General features: G+C 39.5%; 1 protein-coding gene across 2 annotated transcripts; it reads right to left on the bottom strand.

The window, feature by feature from the left end:
• Window positions 1-3,167: 3,167 nt before the first annotated feature.
• PCDH18 (protocadherin 18) lies at window positions 3,168-15,199 on the bottom strand. 2 transcript variants are annotated; one of them, XM_081075587.1, is made up of 4 exons: window positions 12,299-15,199; window positions 11,422-11,507; window positions 11,168-11,331; window positions 3,168-5,134 (listed from the first exon to the last, which is right to left on the bottom strand). In XM_081075587.1, exons 1-4 carry the CDS (start codon window positions 14,774-14,776, stop codon window positions 4,467-4,469), a joined length of 3,396 nt encoding a protein of 1,131 aa, XP_080931713.1. In that variant the 5' UTR covers window positions 14,777-15,199; the 3' UTR covers window positions 3,168-4,466. The 2 variants fall into 2 exon arrangements, with proteins under 2 accessions (XP_080931713.1, XP_080931712.1); XM_081075586.1 differs by having other exon boundaries at window positions 3,174-5,134; window positions 11,422-11,510; window positions 12,299-15,197.
• Between the last annotated feature and the right edge of the window lie 5,496 nt (window positions 15,200-20,695).

Here is a 20,695-nt window from a genome sequence, read left to right on the forward strand (position 1 = left end):
CCACTACTTGTTGAGCATCTGTAAGGGACCAGTTACTGTTTTAGGCAATGGGGGTATATTGTAAACCAAGCAGGCCTCTGTCATTTCTGTCCTCCTCTCGCTCATTACACCTCAGATGGCATGTCTGCCTGCACTACTGGTATCCTTGTGGTCTTGTTCTGTTATGGCAGTTATGGCCTGGTTCTCTCTCTCTCTCTCTCTATCTCTCTCTCTCTCTCTCTTTCTCTCTCCCCCCCTCCCTTTCTCTGTCCTTCCCTCACTGTTGGTTAGATTGCCAGCAAAATTGAGAGGAAGGTACAGAGATTGCCCATATCACCCGCTGAATGCACACATGCAAAACCTCCCCTGTTAACGACATTCCTCACCAGAATGATTCATTAGTTACACTTGGTGAACCTATACTGACACATCAGAATCAAAGTCCACAGTTTACATTAGGGTCCACTCAGGGTCCTCCATTCTATGGATGTGGACCAATGTAGAACGACATGTATTCATCATTAGAGTATTACACAGAGTATTTTCACTGCCTTACAATTTCTGTGCCCTGTGTACTCATCCCTCCTGCCTGAACCCTTGGCAACCACTGTTCTTTTTACCGTCTCCATGGTGTTGCATTTTTTCTGACTGGCCTGTAGTTGGAATAGCACGTATGCAGCCTTTTCAGACTGGCTACTTTCACTTAGTAATACACATTTAAGTTTCCTCCATGTCTTTTCATGGCTTGCTAGCTCATTTCTTCTTAGTTGCGAATATCATTCCATTGCCTGGATGTACCACAGCTTATTTATTAGCCATTCACTTACTGAAGGATATCTTGGTTGCTACAAGTTTTGAATAATGCTGCTATAAACATCTGTGTGCAGGTTTTTGTGTGGACATAAGTTTGCATCTCCTTTGGGTAAATACTAAAGAACATAATTGCTGGATGGTATGGTAAAAACATGTTCAGTTTTGTAAGAAACTGCCAAACTATCCTTCAGAATGGCCACACCATTTTAAATTCCCACCAGCAGGGGATGAGAAGGCCTGTGCTCCCCATCCTCTTCAGCATTTGGTGGTGTTGGTGTTCTGGATTTTGGCCATTCTAATAGATCAATAGTGGCCTTCATCTCTTTTTTGTCTGTTTTGTTCATCTGTGTATCTCAAACGCCTAAAACAGTGCCTGAGATCGTGTCTGATAGCAGGTACACAATAAATATTTGTTGAATTAAGGTATGTTTTATATGTTGCTCTTGTACTCAGATGCAACTCAAGAGAAAAGTAAGGAGAAAAAATAGTGAAAAACAAAGTTAGTTGTAGTGGTTGGTCCTGTGAAGACTTTTCCTGTGATGCTTCACTTATTCCCAGGTGGCATTCTTGGCCACCATATAGTCTCAGTAATTACCGAAAATCGTTCAAAAGATTCCTCTAGGCACGAGTTTGCAGAAGAGATGGAAATCACAGGCAGGGACTGGCAAAATATTTTCCTGGTTAGAATTCATAAGACATTCCTAGTTGCATATTTTGGATATGTCATCTCTCATGTAACAAGACTTACTGGAAGTTGTGTAGGCTATTTAGAACCTAAAACTCCATCTAGCACAAAGATCTACTTTCAAAGGAAAAGTCTGTGCTTCCTCTGCCTAGAATATTTTGTGGTTATTTTAAACTGCAGAATGTACCTTTTCATGAAACAAGACTGTTCCTGAGACTTTTAGAAAGCCTGCCTTCCTTGAGATAAAAGACTTTGATATGTAAAACAGTTTATACTCTCAGCCCTTCCCCCATTTGGGCCATGAAGAAAGTCTGAATCTCCTACAGGCCATCCAGTGGCAGTGAGGAGGTGAGATGCTATTCCGGGCACACTACACTTTGGCACTACCTCCTTCCATGGCTTCACTCCTCTGCAGAAGGCCAGGGGAAGGAGAATCTACCCCAAAAGTACCACTGTGTTCTATAGCTTCTCCTATAGACAGTGAAGGTGGGAATAAAGAAGATACTGACGTGATATTTTACCCTTCCCAATTTATTTACCTTTAGTGCTTTATGCTCGCAACAATTTCTTAATCTTTCTTTTCTGTGGCAACAGCCTTTTCTTGCTTAATGCTCATTTTCCTGCACTTTACTTTCGCTTATAGTAAAATCCCAGCCTCACCATTCCCACCCCTATCCTTAATGCATTAAATTTAGAAATACATATATTTAGAAAACAATTTTTTTTCTTTCCTCAGTAAGTCAAGTTTTCTATACTAGCATCTCCCTAGGCACTCAAAAACTTTTAATTTAAAACATAGAACAAAAGAAATGACCACTGTGTTCCTAATTGTATAATTTTATCCTTCCATTAAACTAGTGAATTAGAGGAGCAAGGCTATTGAGAATGAAAAGGTATTAGCTTCATGCCTCAAAAATATGATCCCTGTTATATTAATAACAATGAAAATGCATGAAAAAAATGAATAAGATCTAGGTGGTTCTATAAAGTACTATACACATACAAAATTTTGGAGAAGACTGCTATAAAATGTAGGCAGTAGGATAAATGATGAAGGAGAAATACCATAAAATAAATAAATTGAAGAGATAAAATCTGTAAAAGCAAACAAGAATTAGGAGCAACTTGCAGAAGTCATAAAAGGAAATAGAAAACTATTATTTTAAAGTAGCAGGGTAGAATGTGGAATTGCAATTTTAAAAGTCAGGAAGTATGTAAATTTTGGTAGCAATTTTTGCAGTGCCAACTCCCCATAAAATTCTTTTAACAGCTCCACAAGTTGTATAAACTGGAACATAATAAAAATATAAATTAATGAGAAGTATATACACTCATTTTCAAATCTATTACACTGTGTCTGTCTGTTCAATAATTTTGGGGGTTTAGATTATCTGAAGGGTCCTATTATTTCTGGTATACAGAGTATATATACTTGACTATGAGCCCAGCTACACAGATGAAGAATGAAAGCACAATTTGGATAATAAAGTAGTTTTTCAGTTGCAGTGTAGTACATCAGCTATCATTCATTTATTTCAAAAAAGTGACTTACTGTTTGTCTGTAAACTAACCTGAATGAGATGCATCTTCAGTGGCCCAAATAGCCTAGTTTATTAACACTGAATTATCTTTTCATGAAGGATATGCTTCAAACAAAGCTTTTGAATGTATAGGAACAAGACTCTGACTTATGGACAGTTCTTTAGCTTTAATTTTTTCTTTTATTTTCATTGACAGTAAAATTTTCTGGAGAGTACAATCAAGATAGTGTATTCATAGAAATAACATTAATAGAAGCTTGGTCATAAATGAGAACAGTCATAATAACAATCTCCCTTACCAAAGCATTCCACACAGAGTGATAACAGCACAATAAATAAAGAATTTGTCATTTGTCACACAACAAATAAAACAGAATTGCCATAGCAAAAATGTAATTTCATAAATGTTCTTATACTAAAAATAAAAACAAAAAAAAATATGAGATCATGCACTGGAGACAAAAGCTAAAAGTGAATAGTTACAGCAAAAAAAAAAAATGCAAAAGATAAAAATGTTCAAGTATTGTGAGCGAAAGGGGGAAGATTTAAATAGAATGGTTTCCGAATAAATCACTTGTATTTACTACCCTAGAAGGGTCTTTGTCCATGAGTACCGCATGCTCTTAGAATACATACTGCCATCCCTGTAAAGGACAGATTCCATTTCCTTGGAGTACACCTCCTATTACAAGAATGGAATGAAATCATTGTTTACTTTGATTATAAATAGACAATAATAATTCAGAGGAAACATTAACAAGCATTGGCCAGTGTGATACCCTAGAACCACAGGGCTCTGGGAGTTAAGAAACATGGACTCTAGTCCTATTTTATCATTGACTGTGAAAGATACTGCCCAGTTCTGAAATGAAATTTCAACTCAGGTTTCAATTTTTGCTGTAAGACGTGAACTATCAGAATTAGCAGAGAGCAGTAAAAGTAATAATAACAATAATAATAAAAGTTTAACATTTTTATTGATGCTTATTTTTTTTAAAAAAAAAGAGTATTGAAAAATAAAGTTGGATCACTTCAAAGAACTAAGAATTCTACAACGCTGTAGTGGGGCTGTTGGAAGAGTATAACAATTCCTTCCCCAACATAACTATTCTAAGCAGTGCCTTTATACTTTGTGGTTGAAGAGTATATCAGATTTGAACAGGGGCTATTTTCTACATGATTAGGAAAAGACGTGTTTGTCATGGGAGTAAAAAAATAAAATCTGTCTGTTAAATTACACATAAATATAAGGTACAAATGTATTTTTAAAATACAGATTAAAATAATCACACTTGCATTGTGTACATACGAAAATACAGTATTTCATATTCAATATACACAGACACATTTATGATAAATGCAACTATTTGGCAGTGCCAGTTCTTTCAGGGTTTTCTCTGTCCCCTCCTTCCATAGATAGGGAAACACCACTATTCGGCGACAATCGCCTAGCTCTGGCGCACGTCTTGAAGCAGTTTGTTAATCTCAGCCACCAGCTCACTGGCATCCATGAGTTCATGTTTTCCGTCGTTGAGGTGGTTGAGCACATTGTCGAAATCATCTTCTTCGTAATTTTCGGGGATCTCCTCCATGGCCGGCAGCCACTTGGCGGAGGGCTGCACGCTGGAGTGCGTGCCCAGCGGGGGCCCCGCGCTGGCAGCGGGGTTTTGAAAATGAGTAGTGGCCGCCCAGGCCGCCACACCCTGAGGGTAGCCCGCGGTCTTGGCTGGCAGCGCGCCCTTGCGGCGTTCCAGCGAGTCGGACCTGTCCACCTCGCTGCACTCGGAATAGGCGTCCAGGGAAGGGGGTAAGAGGCGCTGGAACACACTGCTCATCTCCGAGAGCAGCGACGACGTGCTGGTGTCCCCAGCGTCCTCGTCGCTGGGGGCGTCTTTCCCAAAGGTGGAAAAACTCTTCTTCTTCTCACCAGGATCTGCAGGCTGGGTGTCATCCTCAAGGCTCTGGTGGGGGTGCTGCTGCTGGGATTGTGCTGGGAACTCCTCCCCCGGGATGAACATGTTACTCCTATAGTCAGAGGCCGGCGAGGGCAGCGGCGGCATCCAGCACTGGTCGGAGTGTCCCAGGACCCTGCACTCCTCCGTGCAGAGCCTCATAGCTGCGCTCAAGGAAAACAGTGGGCATCCGTTACTATGCGCCTGCGGCAGGACTCCAAATGGTGGGGGAAACAATGGAATTGGATTCCAAAGAAATAAGAGTGAGGCAGTGTTAAACTACTACCGTGATACTGACTCGTTATTTTGTACGTTAGATGGACTACAGTTATGGCTTTAAGGGCTAGTTTTATGGACCTGACATATTTTGTCCTTGTTTATTAACTAAGGAAAGAAGGTGGGGGGTTCTGACTCATGGACTTCTCAGGAATGTCATTTCTGCTATTCAAATAATGAGAAGATGGATTGATACCTTATACACGACAATGACTGAAAAAAGACCTAAGATGTGGGTGATGAAATATTTGCTGAACATAAATTCTAAAAAACACCAGAGCTGTAAGGTAAAAGCCATAACTTTAAATACCATTGGATAGTCCTTGAGTCATACCTTTGAGTAACTTTTCAGATAGTGAGGTCTATCTGACCTACTTTAATTTTAATGAAAGTGTTGAGAATATAATGAGCTATCACATCATTATACTTATTAATCTCTCTTAAAGGTATTCTGGATTATTTATTGACTTGTTACTTAAAATATTAGTGCAAATTATCCTCAATTACCAGGCATCTGTAGTTACTCTGTTAAGAAGTCTTCTTTTAAAGCTTTGAAATTCAAATGGATGGAAAAGTCATCAAAAGATGAATATGAAAAACCTATTGGTTAGTTCTTCCAGTTGTTATGATGTTCTGTTGGAATGTGAGTGGCCACAGTCACAGAAAATGATAGATGATATGAGAAAAGCAGAAAGGTAAAGAGGAGAAACATCTCTACATCTGGCAAATAACAATAATTAAACTACATAACAACCAAGAAATGTGAAGATATACAATATGCTCCACAAATCACCCATCTCTCAGTGACACTTAGGTCTTGTTAGGAGAGCTAAAAATATAAAGGAAGCGTGAACACTGCAGAGATAATGTGATTCCACAGAGGTAAGAGACAGAGGGCGAACTTGGAGAATCCTTGCATAATTTTTCTATGAAGAAAGGTTAAGTTTAAATAAGGAAGGATAATTTAAGAACAAAAGCCTGTTTAGATGTGCTGACTTCATGCATTATTACTACTTAGAAATAGAAATAGAAGTGATGAAATATTGGTTCATCATTTAGTGTGGACAAAACCAAAAGGAGTTGAAAGTAACTGGAATACTTTAATAGCAGTGAGGTTTTCTCAGCAGCGAAGTAACTATCGAAGTGGTAATGAATTGTGTTTTTTTTTCATAATTTTCTGGGTCTCTGAAAATGGAAAGGAGACCTGTCTATATTGTCTTACTCACATCCTGTTACAAGGAAAAAGGAACAAACCTGATGACACTTCTCATTTATTTTCTAGCCTTTAACACTGTGGGAAGGACTTAACTGTTTGATTGACTTTGTTTTATTTTAATGATTAATGACAAAGAAGAGATAAAAGGAAAAATTATGTAGGCTTCTAAGACTCCTGAGCATGATCAAATTTCTAGAGATATGAATATAATGAACAATCTGGGTGATAAAAATGATAATTCATGTTAAAAAATAACTTTGGTCATGGGGATTTTTTTTTAATAGGGGATGCTATTTTACAACTTCAAAATAAATAAATGGGGCTTTAATTATAAAATAATAAATTCAAACTTAAAACCTCAGAGAATATGAAACATTGAGAAAGCCCAGTAGAGAGAGGGATGACAAAAGTAATGGAGATGGAAAAGCAGTGGTGCAGGAGAGGGCATTTCGCAGTTTCATTGGCATACTCAGTCTTTTCCCTGGAGACCTAACTACTTGAAAAACTTCCTGGTGTATGTGTAATTCAGTGCCACCCAGGTTCCATATCATATCCAATAAGTAGGACTTGCAGGCAAGTGGTGCAAGTGGGTACTTTCCTTTCCCTCCTTGAAAGCCCTGCCAGGGTTAAATTTCCCCTGGGGAGGGGAGGATGTAGGGGACGTCACTACATGACTATCAATTCTGTCCCTATCCTGCACCTTATAGGTAGGATGGAAAGCAAGCATCAAATAGAAGAGGAAAAACATATACCTAACCTCTATCAAGCCATGAGGTAATGAGTGATCCATCAGTTATGTATTAAGAGCCTGTCATATGTGAAGTGTGATGATAGCTCCCCACCCTCAAATGCTTTCATATCTAGTTCTGAGCGGAGGTGTAGCAAATGAGGCCCTAAATGCCCAGTTAGAGTGCCAAACTATGTGATGCTGAGGGCTTGTCAAGAAAAGACAAAATAGTGGACATGGAGGCTGAAGTAATTAAAGAAACAGAAACTTGAAACAAAATTTGAGAGGTGAAGAGGATTTAGATAAAGTGAAGCCAGTTTTTCAGGTGGAAAGGCACATGAGCAAAGGGTTGGTATATTATGTGAAGAGACTGTCCTGCCTATTGCAGAAGATACAAAAAAGCCAAAATTGAGAGTTAATATGCTAGGAGTGGATTTCATTGACCTTGGAATGCCAAGATAAGTAGCTTTAATGAGGTGTTGCTGGGCAACAAAAGTCAATTATTGATTCTGAACCAAAAAATGTAAATTAAAATGTTAGAAAAAAGTCGTTCAAGCTGTATAAGAGAAAGATTTGACAAAGGGAGGCATTTCTGGAGAGAAAATAACAGTGTGTATGCTTGCACAGTGAAGCAGCCATGGAATAAAGGCCAGAACTAGGATACCGGCCATAAGAATGACGAGAACTAGGATTTAAAGAGGAATGTTTGAATTCAATAATCACCGAGGACAAATGGATGAAAAGTGGAATGAGCTCAATCAGAAAGGAATGTCACAAGAAACAAAATCAAAAGCCTTTATAAATCATCCTGGTGCAGCTACACTATGGGAAAGTGGAGATTTTGCAGGAATATGTGTAGTACTGTAATTCACAGCTGACTGAGTAAGGAAGAAAGTATGTTGACAAACATGAGCTAACAGACAAAAATGTGTGCTGCTTTTACTGCTCACAAAGCAGGATACGTCTGTGGGAATTAATAGAATGAATAACCAGAAATGACCCTGTTGGCAGGCAACTAAACATAACATAATCTATATTTGATCACAGTCTAATGCAGAAAAACTACTGGAAGATAATACTTAAGTCCTAAAAATACACATGCTTTTGAAAACTGCACTGATTTCTGTTAATGGCATTCAGATGTGGATTTATTATTTTTTTTCCTACTTGGGATAATTCCTGGGAATATAAGTTTACAAAGCACAAGTTTTATACCCTAATGTACCAGCAGAAGCTGCCAGGGTGAAGAATAAGCCAGAAAATAAGTGAAGTATCATCAGAATGATGGTCATAATTGAAGGATGGTTATCTCTGTGTAGATACTCAATGTGCACATTTCTTTCTATACTAGCTAAACATGAGTAAAGCTTAAAATATTTTGTGGATCGTTGGTGATATCCTGGTGCTGTACGCCTGCAGAATACTTTCTACCACACCCCACCTGAGGGTTGGTAGCCAGTGAGGCAGAAATGTATCTACTGTAACACAGTTGGTTGTGATACACCAGAAATATAGATCTCCTACTACACACTTGAATTAAGTGTGATTGTCTAAAGATGGAATTGTTTTCCAAAGGTTGTGTATATATTAAGTTGTACTATTAATGAGAATATAAAAGTGAGCCTCTAACTTTGAAAAAAAAATGTAACTTGGAAGGAGCCTGAAGTCACTCACTAAGTAAGACTCGCTATTATCTAGACTTTCTCTATATCTAACCGGTGATTCCCCAGTGTCTTTATTGTTTAACATTTATTTTTATTTTATTTTTATTTTTTTTTAACTCAAGCATTAGATAATTCTCCTGCCATAAACATACCTGATGTTGGTAATTTTGAAAATACAGGAAAGAGTGAAAAAGAAGTCTCAATCTTTTTTTTTTTTTTTCTCAAAGTTAGACCATGATTAGCTATTAGAATTATCGGATTTCAGAATGAAAAGGACTCTGGGCATCATTGAGGCCCACAAATGGCAAGTTCTCTAAGTTGGGGCAGTGGTGCTCTTTTTACCTATGCTGATAAGTTATAGTTTTGATGAATAGACTCCATATAATTTAAAAAATAACACATAATGAAATAATGATATGACGCCCATTGTGTTACTTTCCTGTTTCATGAAATAATATAATTGGGAAATCAGACTATTCAAAATTAGAGATCAATATTTAAAATTAGGGTTCTAGCAGTATCAGAGAATCATAGAAATTCATCCAGCTCTTTCATTTCATAGGTAAGAAAAATAAAACTGATTATCTTTGAGCAAGTTGTCTGAAGCCATATATATTTCCCTAGATTTTCAGAGCTTTCTCTTTAACTTGGTCTAGAGAGTCTACAAATTGAAAAGAAAGGGAGGGAGGGAGGGAGGGAAGGAAGGAGGGAGGGAGGGAGGGAGAGAGGGAGAGAGAGAGAGAGACAGAGAGAAAGAGAGAAAGAGAGAAAGAGAGAAAGAGAGAGAAAGAGAGAAAGAAAGAAAGCCAGCCATGGATGTCTATGCAAACATGTGCTTTCATTCATAAGTCCTTTCCATACATTCGTTCTGCTAGGAATGCAGTATCTGTTACTGTAATAACATAATTAAATAAGCAGCATTTAATAGTTTCATGGAGGGCAGTAATGTTTTAACATATAAGAACAAATTTGTCATGCAGCATAGTAAAAAAACAAAAAGCCACCTGTTACTTCATATCTTGATTAGATTAACGTTTAAGAGTATGGGATTGGCTTAAATCTCACTTCTACCATATACAAATTGCCTGATTTTGAACACATTTTTTCACATTTATAAGCTTCAGTTTTCAAATCTAAAAGCATTTATAAGAAAATTACTGTTCCTCGCACCACTGCTAAACCCTCTTTCAAAGTGCAGGGAGAAGCAATGCAAGTGCAGAGCAGCTCCTGGGCCTGGAGTAAGTGGGGGGCCATCACTGGTAAGTACTTCTGTGACGGTTAGGACTAATACTAAGACTGCTGCAACTGCTGCCACCATGACTACCACTTACTGATGAGTGCTAGATCTGCTATTTCCTGATCTCACCTAAATTTCTGTGGCTTTCTGAAGCCCCCTCATGTCTAGTTCCTAACCTCATTTACTGATGTGTTATTTAGAAAACAACTCCGACAGGTAGTATAGTTTCGTTTTGCTTTTCTTTCATTCATCAAATGGCAATCACTCTATCAACATTTAGTGGAACTGAGAAACATAAGTAGCCAAAGGAGCCATGTATGTGTTCCTAAGAATTGACTTAGTATTTGTCTTTAGTCACCGGGTTGCTTCACTGATGCAGTCAGTGTTTACTCAGTTGGTTAGTCAGAGTTTTGACTGCACAATTAGAAGGGATTCTCAGGAAAATGTGGTTCGTAACTTACTAGGATCTCCTCCATCCAGCTGTGTACTTATAAATTCCTCTCTTGGATTCCTGCTCCTCTTCTTTTCTAGTGCAGCCATGAAATGAAAGGTGGCAAAAAATATTCTCTGCTTACCACCTACTAAGATGCATTCTTTCTCCTATTTTTAGTGATGAAAGTATACCATTTCCTAGTATATTTTAATCTCTGATTCTGTGAGTTGGTTTCCATCACAGGAAATGTGTCCTCCAAATTATAGTCCAGTTCACCACTATGCACCAAAACAGGCTGTCTGAGTGAAAACAACCACCCAGTAATTTTATAGAGTTGCTCAAGAATGTCCTATGGCAGCACTGGATGGGGTAGAAAGAGGAGGGGAGCAGTGTGGTTCCTTCCCCTCCTCTGCCCACTCCTTTCTTCTTGTTAGGCTCTCATGCTTGTCCTTCTCTACCAACTGCTTGATATAAATTGTCAGAAAATAAGTTTACAGTGTTTCAGTTTACGTTCATTGCTCAGAGTGTGCAAATTACAGAGACTTAGTTCAAAGAACGAAGAGAATATAAGCATGGGAGAAATGGTTCACTTCACTGCTGTAATAGATCTGAAAATAAGGATTCATCTGTCACTACCCTCTTACCTGCTGGGATTCGTCCATCTGTAAGAAACAGGTCGCTGAATCCTTCACCCAGCAGCCTATCTATTGGAGAATCTCGCCCTAAATCATAATCACTGTCTCCTGCTTCACTGTCACCACGGCCACTGTCTTTCAAGCTAAATTTGTCCATGTCTTGAAGGGCATATCTAGAAAGATAAATCAGGGAAAGTACAGTTTTTATTCTTTGGCATCCATGTTGTTTGAGATTTAATAGGTAACACAAAGGTAATTCATACCTATAGCTCCTAGAATATTTGTTTCCTCGAAAACTTGGCCTTGGCTGATATTGCCCCTGGTGAAGCATTGAGAGAAGCTGGGAGACCTGCTGGAAACCAAACAGACAGAACTGATTCCTGGAGACAAACCGCCAAATACTCACAAGCTTTCAGCAAGGAAAAACAGTCACCCACTATTTCATATTAATTCATTGAACATGTTATCTTCCTTTTAAAGATTTACATGTGCTGGACTGTGGCAAACTGTGCAGCTGGCCACCAAATATCACTGAATACATCCCAGAGAGATCTGAATGATCTAATACGACTGACTTTTTTTAATCTTTTTGGAAGAGGACATCTTTATAAATAACACATTGATTTCCTTTATTTTATAGTTCAGATTAAAGTAATCAGTTATAAAAATACATGGAAAATGCTGTAAAATACAACATTCTAACATATGTAGTTAAAATCATGTCAGAACATTTTCAAAAGTTGAACAAATATAACATGCACTGAGACAGGATTCTGGAGGCCTCAAGTTGTGATTTCTTAATAGAGACCACAACTATGACAATAAAGCAAGCCTCTTTATTTTTGGCTTCCAGTATCTTAATCTGGGAAGTAAGGGGATTCTAATCTGATAGTTCTTTGTGAGTTTCATGTTTACTTTTCAATATTATACATAGTACATGCAAATAAATTCTTTAAGAAAAACTTAAAACTGTATGCTAAGGTGTGTAAACTTGCTATATACACATAGTGTAACTTGTGTGTATATCCTACTTAATTTGCATTTTGTTAGTATTGTTACTTCTTAATGGAAGCATTTAAGAACTAACACAACTCCTGAATACTGACTTTGGCAGTGAATCGGTGCAGTGCATGATCTTACCTCAACCGCGGGAGTGGCATGGGTGAGTTCTAATGAGAAATTCTCTGGCACGTGGTTCGATGAGATTGTCACCAAACTGTTGAGGGACTGGTGACTGTTGTGGCTCTGTCGGCTGCCCATCTGCCCTCTTTCTAAGGTAGGAGATGAAGATGGAGACGATCTGTGATGAGATCTGATGGGTAGAGTGCCATTTATGGTTGGCACCAATGTGATGTCCCCTTTGTGAATCTGCCTGGATGGCCTTTTGGGGTGGTGCTGGTACGTTGATTCTGCTACCCTGCAGTTGTAGGATCTGGTGTCTTTCTTTTCTCGGTTACACCGAGTTGCAAACAGCACCATAATAACCAACAACACTGCACAAATTGCTCCTAAGGAAATAATTATAATCATGGAGACGTCCAGAGATGCCTGGTTGACTGAGGTCATGGCTGTACTTGTCACTGACTCTGCATATTCAAAAATCATGCACTTCAGAAGGACTTTGGTATGCAGCTGAGGATTGCCTTTGTCCTGGATGATAATTGACAGCTCCCATTCTGTAAAGGGAACAGAGTCCATGCTCACGTTGGTGTGGATGTCACATGATCGGGGGTCAATTAAAAAGATATTCTCCTCATTACCTGCTACTATGGAGCAGCTGAGTTCAGCGTTCACACCAGAGTCTCTGTCAATTGCCCTTATTCTTGTGACATGAAAGCCACTCTCAGCCCCTTTGGGAATGGAGATTTCTGCAGTATTATTGCGCAGTGCAGGCCCTATGACCACAGGGACGTTGTCATTTTCATCAATGATGGTGAGCACCACTGTGGTATTGCTTACAAGTTGCTTCGGACTTCCTCCATCTCTTGCTTCTACCACAAAAGTGATCTGACTCACTTCTTCATGATCAAAGATTCTGAGGGCATAGATGGCTCCATTCGATGGGTCAATGGTTACATATGTCGTTATGGAACTTCCCAGGATAAAACTCTCCAAAATCGTATATGTGACTTGCCCATTTTCTCCAAGATCAGGATCTGTGGCTGTAACAGTGGTGATATATGCCCCTGGTGAGTTATTCTCTGAGATTGCAAACTCATATCGACTTCTCTGGAAGTGGGGTGGATTGTCATTTATATCATTGATTTGAACGGTAAAATGTTTTACTGTAGAGAGACTGGGCGTCCCCTTGTCCTCAGCGATTACAGTCAAACTGTATTCAGATCTCTTTTCTCTGTCCAGTGTGGCATTCGTCAAGATTAAATAATTGTTCTCATAAGTCTTCTGAAGTTTAAAGTGACCATGTCCATGAAGCTTACAAACTATTTCTCCATTCAGCCCGGAATCCTTGTCCTGAACCCTGACCAAAGCAACAAATGTATCAACAGGATCCCCTTCAAAAATATAAGATATTTCCTCTTTTCCAGGGGACATGAGGTTTATGTTAATTTCAGGTTTGTTATCATTGACATCCACCACCTTAATTATAATTTTGCAATGAGCTGGGATCGAATTAGGACCCAGATCTTGAGCTTGAACATCAATCTCATAGGATTTGGTGATTTCATAATCCACTTGTTTGAAGAGAGTCAAATGTCCTCTTTCCGAGTCAATCTTAAAAGTCTCTATAATTTTGGGAGACACATGACTGCTGAAGGAATATACAATTTTCCCATTAGCGCCCTCGTCTGGATCGGTGGCATTCAGATCAAGGAGCAAAGTGCCCACAGGGGAGTTTTCTAAGAGTTGTATTATATAAGACTGCTGCTCAAAAGCAGGGCTGTTGTCGTTGGAGTCTGCAATGCTTATTTTTAGTATGGACGAGCCGGACCTCTGAGGCACGCCCATGTCCGAGGCAGTGAGCTGAAGCTCATAGCTTGACTTCAGCTCCCGATCCAGCTCTCTGACCACTATGAGTTCTGCGTACTTGGCTCCATCGGTCCTGGTCCGCACCTCGATATTAAAATAATCGTTGGCAGACAGAGAGTAGGTGTGCAGCGAGTTTTCCCCAACATCTGGATCAGATGCGCTGTCCAGGGGGATGCGAGTGCCAACGGCTGCGCTCTCGGATATCTCGATAGGAATGAGCGCTCTTGAAAACTGGGGAGCATTGTCGTTAATATCCAGCACTTCCACTTCAATATGGAAAAGCTGCAGATGCTCCGTGGGTAAAGTGATCACGTCAAACTCTATGGAACAGTTCAAGTTTTTTTGGCACAGTTGTTCACGGTCGATTTTCGCCCCTATGCTGATCTCCCCGTTATCCTCGTTTACTACCAGGAGAGGAGAATTTCCCCGTTGCATGGCTCGGAAACGAACCGTGGAAGGATACGGTAGCTTAACCAAAACATCGGCCACATCCTCCGATAGTCTGGCAATGACGGATCCAACCCTCTGCTCCTCGTAAATCCTGTATTTCAAATTCTTGCCCAACACAGCGGAGTGGAAAGACACCATCAAGAGTGCAAACACAAAGCTAAAGTGCATTTTAGCATTCATCGGGCGCCGCGGTCGGCGTCTGAGGTTCCTCGCACAGAGCAAGTTAACACCGACAAGCAATCCCCTCAACTTCCTTTGGCAACTTACAGCTAAGCTACATTTGGTACTTGAAACTTGAAAGCGGCTCTGACGAACACAGCACAGCAACGCACAGCTCGCGAACTTCGGGGTTATACACACCGTGTCACGACTTGCAGATGTGATGATCCTCGGGGAGTCCAGCCCTGGCGTTTGTGTGGCTGGTTGTCGTCTTTGCAGGCAGCAGGGTCACCGCCGAGCCGGTCCCCGCGGGCAGTCGGAGTCCATCTATGGCAGGGCGCGGCGGAGCCTGCGACGGACCTTTCCCCGAGCGGTCCTGCCTCCCCGCCTCCGCTCCGCTGCAGACTCCACAGCCGCGATTGCTGACTCCACTCTCAGATCCGCACAACTTCACCTCAACTCAGACAAAGCTCTTTTGCCCGGCGTGTGTTGAATCGCTTCCAGCCAATCAGCGTACTTCCAAATCAAAAGCTGACGGAGTCCCCACAGCCAGGGCGGACGAGAGGGGAGGATGGGAGAGGCAGGGAGACCAGCAGGAGGAAGGCGGGGGCTGGGGCGCGGGGGGAGCGGGGGCGAGGGGCCGGCGCGGGCTGGGGAGGAGGCTGGGAGCAGTTCCTTGACGTCCCTCCCTCTTCTCCTCCCCCCCCACCCCCCCACCCCCCGCTGTCCTCCTCCCCATCCTCTGCGTTTACTTTCTCTGAGCGTGCCAGGACAAAGGGGAGACAAATTACACACGAAAAACTTTAAATCAACTTCTGGTCGCCTTTATTTATATGGCAATTTTAAATTGTGCTGGTTTTCTTAATCGCCCTTTCTTCTTCCACAAACATGCAATCATCTTGCTTTTCATAGTCTTTAAGCACTGGTTTAACTTCAAATACCTCTAAATGCATTTTGTTGGCGGAGGCATTTAATACAATTTGAAGACTTCCTTCTAATTATGCTTCTCAGACCGCCTATCCCTCCCCCTCTGTCAATACTGGGGTCTTTCTCCGCCGGTGAGCTCTAGCAGATTTTCTTGGGGCTCTGTTTTTAAAGAACAGAACCAGGAAAGAGGTTTCTTTCTCTGTTTTTCTTTCATCTTTATTCTTTGAAGATAAGAAAAGGGTTATTTTCCACTCTTCATTTCTCTTAATTAGCAAGAATTAAAGGAACACCTTAGGATTTGAAACTAATTAACAATATAGTTCTATCTTACATCACTTTTTTCCTTGAGTCTGGGCAAAACTGGCTATGATATTTCTTTGTCCTGTAGTTGAAAAAAAAAATCCTATTTATCTTGGATAAAAGACATTTCATGCTTTCGCATGCCAATTTCTACCAGAAGGTACTATGCATACATGGTGAGTCTTCACAATAAATACTGGGTCAACACGGACTCAATAGTTTGCAAGTCAAATTTTTACAATCTATGTGTTATTTATGAAAACACTTTTCAGATATGTATTTTAAAAACCCAAAGCTTGTTTACATTGAAGACTAAAGTGCCTGAGCTGAAAATTGCATTTTATGTGCATCAAAATGCTAGGAAATATCATGGGAGGCGGTGCGCTATCCAGGTCACAGAAACTGATATGATATTCTTATTTGAAAATATGATTATTTATGATGTTCTTTCTGCTCTGCAATCCCTTTTAAGTTTATCGTTGTGGCTCTATTCTCGCTGCCTCTTTTCATACCTCTTGCATTATTCCTCAGCTGTCTTCATCTACTTGCATATTTGCTGTTTCACATAATCTCACTGTCATTTTCTCCCCATTTATTTCTCTCACTCTATTTTGCCCCCCAGAAACACATTAAAAAAAAAGAAAAAAAGTAATTTTCTGATTTTTCCACTTTGCTTACTCTCAGCAGAGTTCAACTAAAGTTGCTAAGAAGGTTCTTTCCAAAAAAGAAAGCAGAGGAGTCTCAGCATGAACTCTATTTCTTTTTAGGCAATCAAAAGCATTTTATAAGCCATTGTCTCTTTCCCCCTCCAGAAACCAGTGCTGTGTGGCAAATTGTGCAGAATAGAAATGCCTATAATGAATGCATTTAGTACTGGGTCACGCTGATGAACATCCTGCCCCCATGAATAATACTGTTTTACAAGTTTGTAGCCCTTTCAAATTGCTGATCCCCAAACCCTATAGGCAAACTAGGAAAACTCCTTCACGCAACTGGGACTTTAGAAACCCATAGCCATCTGGCCTAGATCTCTAACAATCTGAGCCAATAATTATATCAATTCAGGCTTTAGTGAACCCCTTTGCAAACACCAAAAGAGCAAAGAAAGAAATTAGTGACTATTCAAAGTTGGGGTGAGAATTCAAAGATAATCTGATTCCATTAGTTCTAGAAGAGTTTTGTTTGTGGATTTGATAAGTCTATCCTCAAAAATCCAAGAGCAATGGTCTTGCTTACCTTAACGTAGAGGTCATTTTTCCTAATGCTTAAAAAGTAAAAAATAATTGTTAAACATCTTTATTTCTGACAGTGAGCTGGAACAGAATTAGTCCATGTGAAAAGAGATTTGGATTAATTTACTGAAGTATTTGAAATAGGTTGTAAATTAGAATGTATTCATAAAGAATATGTTTCTATCAATATGTCTTTAAGGAACTTGGAATATTTTCATGGAGGATGGCTTTTTACACTTGGGATATCATCCTCATCGAATATCGTTTCGTTTTTATCTTGCTAATCTCTCCCTGAGAAAGCCTACTTCATAGTAATGTGCTTTTGATTTGTCCTTAGCATACACCAATACTCTGGGTTTCACACTTGTTTTCTAAAGTACAGAATAGAAAATAAATCTTTCCTTTGCACTTTTGATTAGTTCCAGCAATTCAAAATATCCTTATTTGGTAGCCCTAAAGAGAAAAGACTGAGAAAAATTCTCTCCCATTTCATTTGCTACTTGTGAAAGAGTTTGTGTTAGGGGAGAAGAACTGATAAACTCCTGTGAGTTGTCATCTAATGGTGATTTGATTGGACTTTCTCCTTCTTCTGGAGTTTTACAAAGTCATGAAGAAGTGGTAGATCCTCTAAAATGACTTCTCAGATACTAGTGAAGGACAGTGGATAGCATGTTCCTTAACGTCCATCCACCTAAGACATGGCAGCCTTTGTTGACAAAGGAAGTGGTTCCACCTCTTGAGGACTGCGGCATTTGGAGTGATATTAGACACAAGAACAGCATGCTCCTTGGCTCCTGGAGGAGAAGCGTGGCTACTTCCATCCTGTCGTGTGTGTTGTCACCACAAAACTCCTTTTACCACGTTAGCTTAAATTGGCTGACAATTGCTAAACCTAGAGAAAAGATACCAGCTGGCATTGTCAATACATCCTGTCACCTCTAATAACATTTTTATTATGCCATTTATTTGGATTACTTTGGTTTTAAAGAAGCTTTATAATTCTAAATCTTGAATGTTTTCCTTTCTACTGAAGAAGAAGGGAAATGATAAGACAATTGTAACGTGGAAACGTCTCTCCAGCATGTAAAGAGTAGTATCTTTTTTGGTAGTAGAACACAAAATTAAAGTCACTAAAATTTCTTAAAAACAGATGTGGATTCAGTTTTAAAATTTTTAGTCATGAATTCGTATTTTATTAGAACATATGAAATGCAAACATAGGTGGAAGAATAAATATTCACTTCCATCTGATTTTATCCTCTTTCCCATCATCAAAAGAATAATCTGGGATGTCACAATCTTCTTGTAGGTTGCCATAACATCACAATCTTTCGTCATAGCATTTGTTGTGAAATGCCTTATAGGAGGAACTCAAGATCCTGCTTGACAGCATATGTCTGTACTAAGCCTAAATAATTGCTATGTATCTTGGGAAATTAGATAAGAGCGAATTTTTACCACGCAAAAGATAATAAAGTTAAGGACTTCCAATACCCTGGCACCGTTTAAGATAAAAAGCTTGACTTTTTATATGAGCCCAACACATATGTGAATGCAGGTACCACCAGTTGGTAGCTATGTAATCCTGAACAAATTATTTCACTTCTCTGAGTCTGTCTAGTGCTCTGGGAATAATAGTAATGCACTATAACACATTCTTATAAGATTTAATACAGGCATATCTCGGAAATACGTGGATTCACTTCTAGACAACCACTTCTAGTAAACTATCATGAATATCACACTAAAGCAAGTCATACACATTTTTTGGCTTCCCAGCGTTTATAAAAGTTATTTTTCCTCTAAAAAAATGTACATACCTTAATTAAAAAATAATTTATTGCTAAAAATGCTAACCGTCATCTGAGCCTGTGCTAAAATGGTGCTGACAGATGTGTTCAACACACGGTTGCCACAAACCTTCAATTTGTAAAAAATGCAATATCTGTGAAGGGCCATAAAGCACAGTGTGATAAAACAAGGTATACCTGTAACTAGGGACTTGCCACACAGACTGACCCCGGGTAAACATACAGCAAAGGTTAGTTTCTCTTCTTAGCCTCCGAGTGTCTGTCTTCTTCCCAACATCCATTGAAGAAACAAACAAAACAAATACAAAAACAAAAAGAAAAACGTGGATTATATTCACAGCCCTTGTTGTTTTTCAACGTTTGGTTTAGATGCTTATATAATTCTATGCTGGGAAGATTAAGCTCTGTCCAGTTTTGATTTATGAAGGTCACCTTTGAAACATAACAGACAAAATTAATAGCACTGATCTATGATGATCTTGAAAACTTGCTGGTTCACTGAAGAAAATTCAAAAATATCTATCAGATATACCTCAGTAGACCACCAGACTCTAAGCCATTGGAACATATCTAATAATATAGTTAAAGGATGTCTGCCAGGTGCTTATTATTTATACCTTATATTTGGTAAGATACACATCTAGTATTTGCCTGTTCTCAAATACTTAGATATAAACATTTTTTCAATAACATGTCACAAATGCTGGGAAGACAAAAGGATATATTTTCATATATCTTGGCAATGACAAGGAAAGATAAAACTTGTCAAACAAGACTTTCATTTTAAAAGCACTATTAGACCTTTTATCAATCACAGTACATCTCTTTATGTTGTTTTCCCTGTATTCCACATACTAATCTATTCGAGAGTATAATAATAAAAAAATGAACAATATGAACTTTTTATTGGAACAATGTTATCAACATAAGATCAAGGGATGGGAAATGAGAATGGATCCTAAAGTATCCATACACTGGTAGAATAGAAATAGAATTTAGTAGAATTCCGGTCAACATTGGATGGGATGAATGCCCACAGGGGAGCTCCATACCTGGAGGCATTGCTGTGCAGGGGCCAGGAGGCGGTATCAACAGGAGGGGGTGGGGCATAAAGAGCTGGAGTCCATGACACATGGTGGCAGTTGCGAAGTCAATTTTGTCTGAGTGGGCAATTAGTATTTGAGGTGTCCTGCCAAAGGAAGAACCCCAAGTTCCAGCAGGTGACTTAGGGTCTGGCAATAGGCAATCAAGAGAGTCCAGATGCAAGGCATGGAGGTGAGCTGCTCTTCATTTTAGGACTTCAGGTCTTTTGAGCCAGGCAGGATATGGAATTAGAGATTAAAATGGATGAAATAAGACAAGCACCCAAGATCCAGTCTTCTGAATATGGGCACATATTAGGAGCCTTGTCAAAATGTGAGACCAGATCCCAAAATTAAACTGGATGGCAGCAAGGTTGATGTTACATTCATCATCTAAACTGTTACCGGGTCTCTTAAATGCCCTCTCCTCACAGCAGTATTCTGAAGCAGGAAGCTAAGCCCAGAAACTGTGTTCCAACAGTTGTTGCTGAGGATCCGTGAGGGGCTTGTCAGCCTTCAAGTGAGTTGAGTCTCTGTTCTGAGTCGATAGCATTGCTACACAGTGGCCAGTCCATAGAGCAGCAGGAT

This window comes from Rhinolophus hipposideros (genome assembly GCF_964194185.1).
Source record: "Rhinolophus hipposideros genome assembly, chromosome: 16".
Taxonomy (NCBI): Eukaryota; Metazoa; Chordata; class Mammalia; order Chiroptera; family Rhinolophidae; genus Rhinolophus; species Rhinolophus hipposideros.

Coding starts and splice junctions, on each gene's coding strand:
- PCDH18 (XM_081075586.1), bottom strand. CDS start 14,776: ATGAATGCTAAAATGCACTTTAGCTTTGTGTTTGCACTCTTGATGGTG. Junction 11,332..11,421: donor AAATATTCTAGGAGCTATAG/GTATGAATTACC, acceptor TTATCTTTCTAG/ATATGCCCTTCAAGACATGG. Junction 5,135..11,167: donor AGATGGACGAATCCCAGCAG/GTAAGAGGGTAG, acceptor CCTTGAGCGCAG/CTATGAGGCTCTGCACGGAG.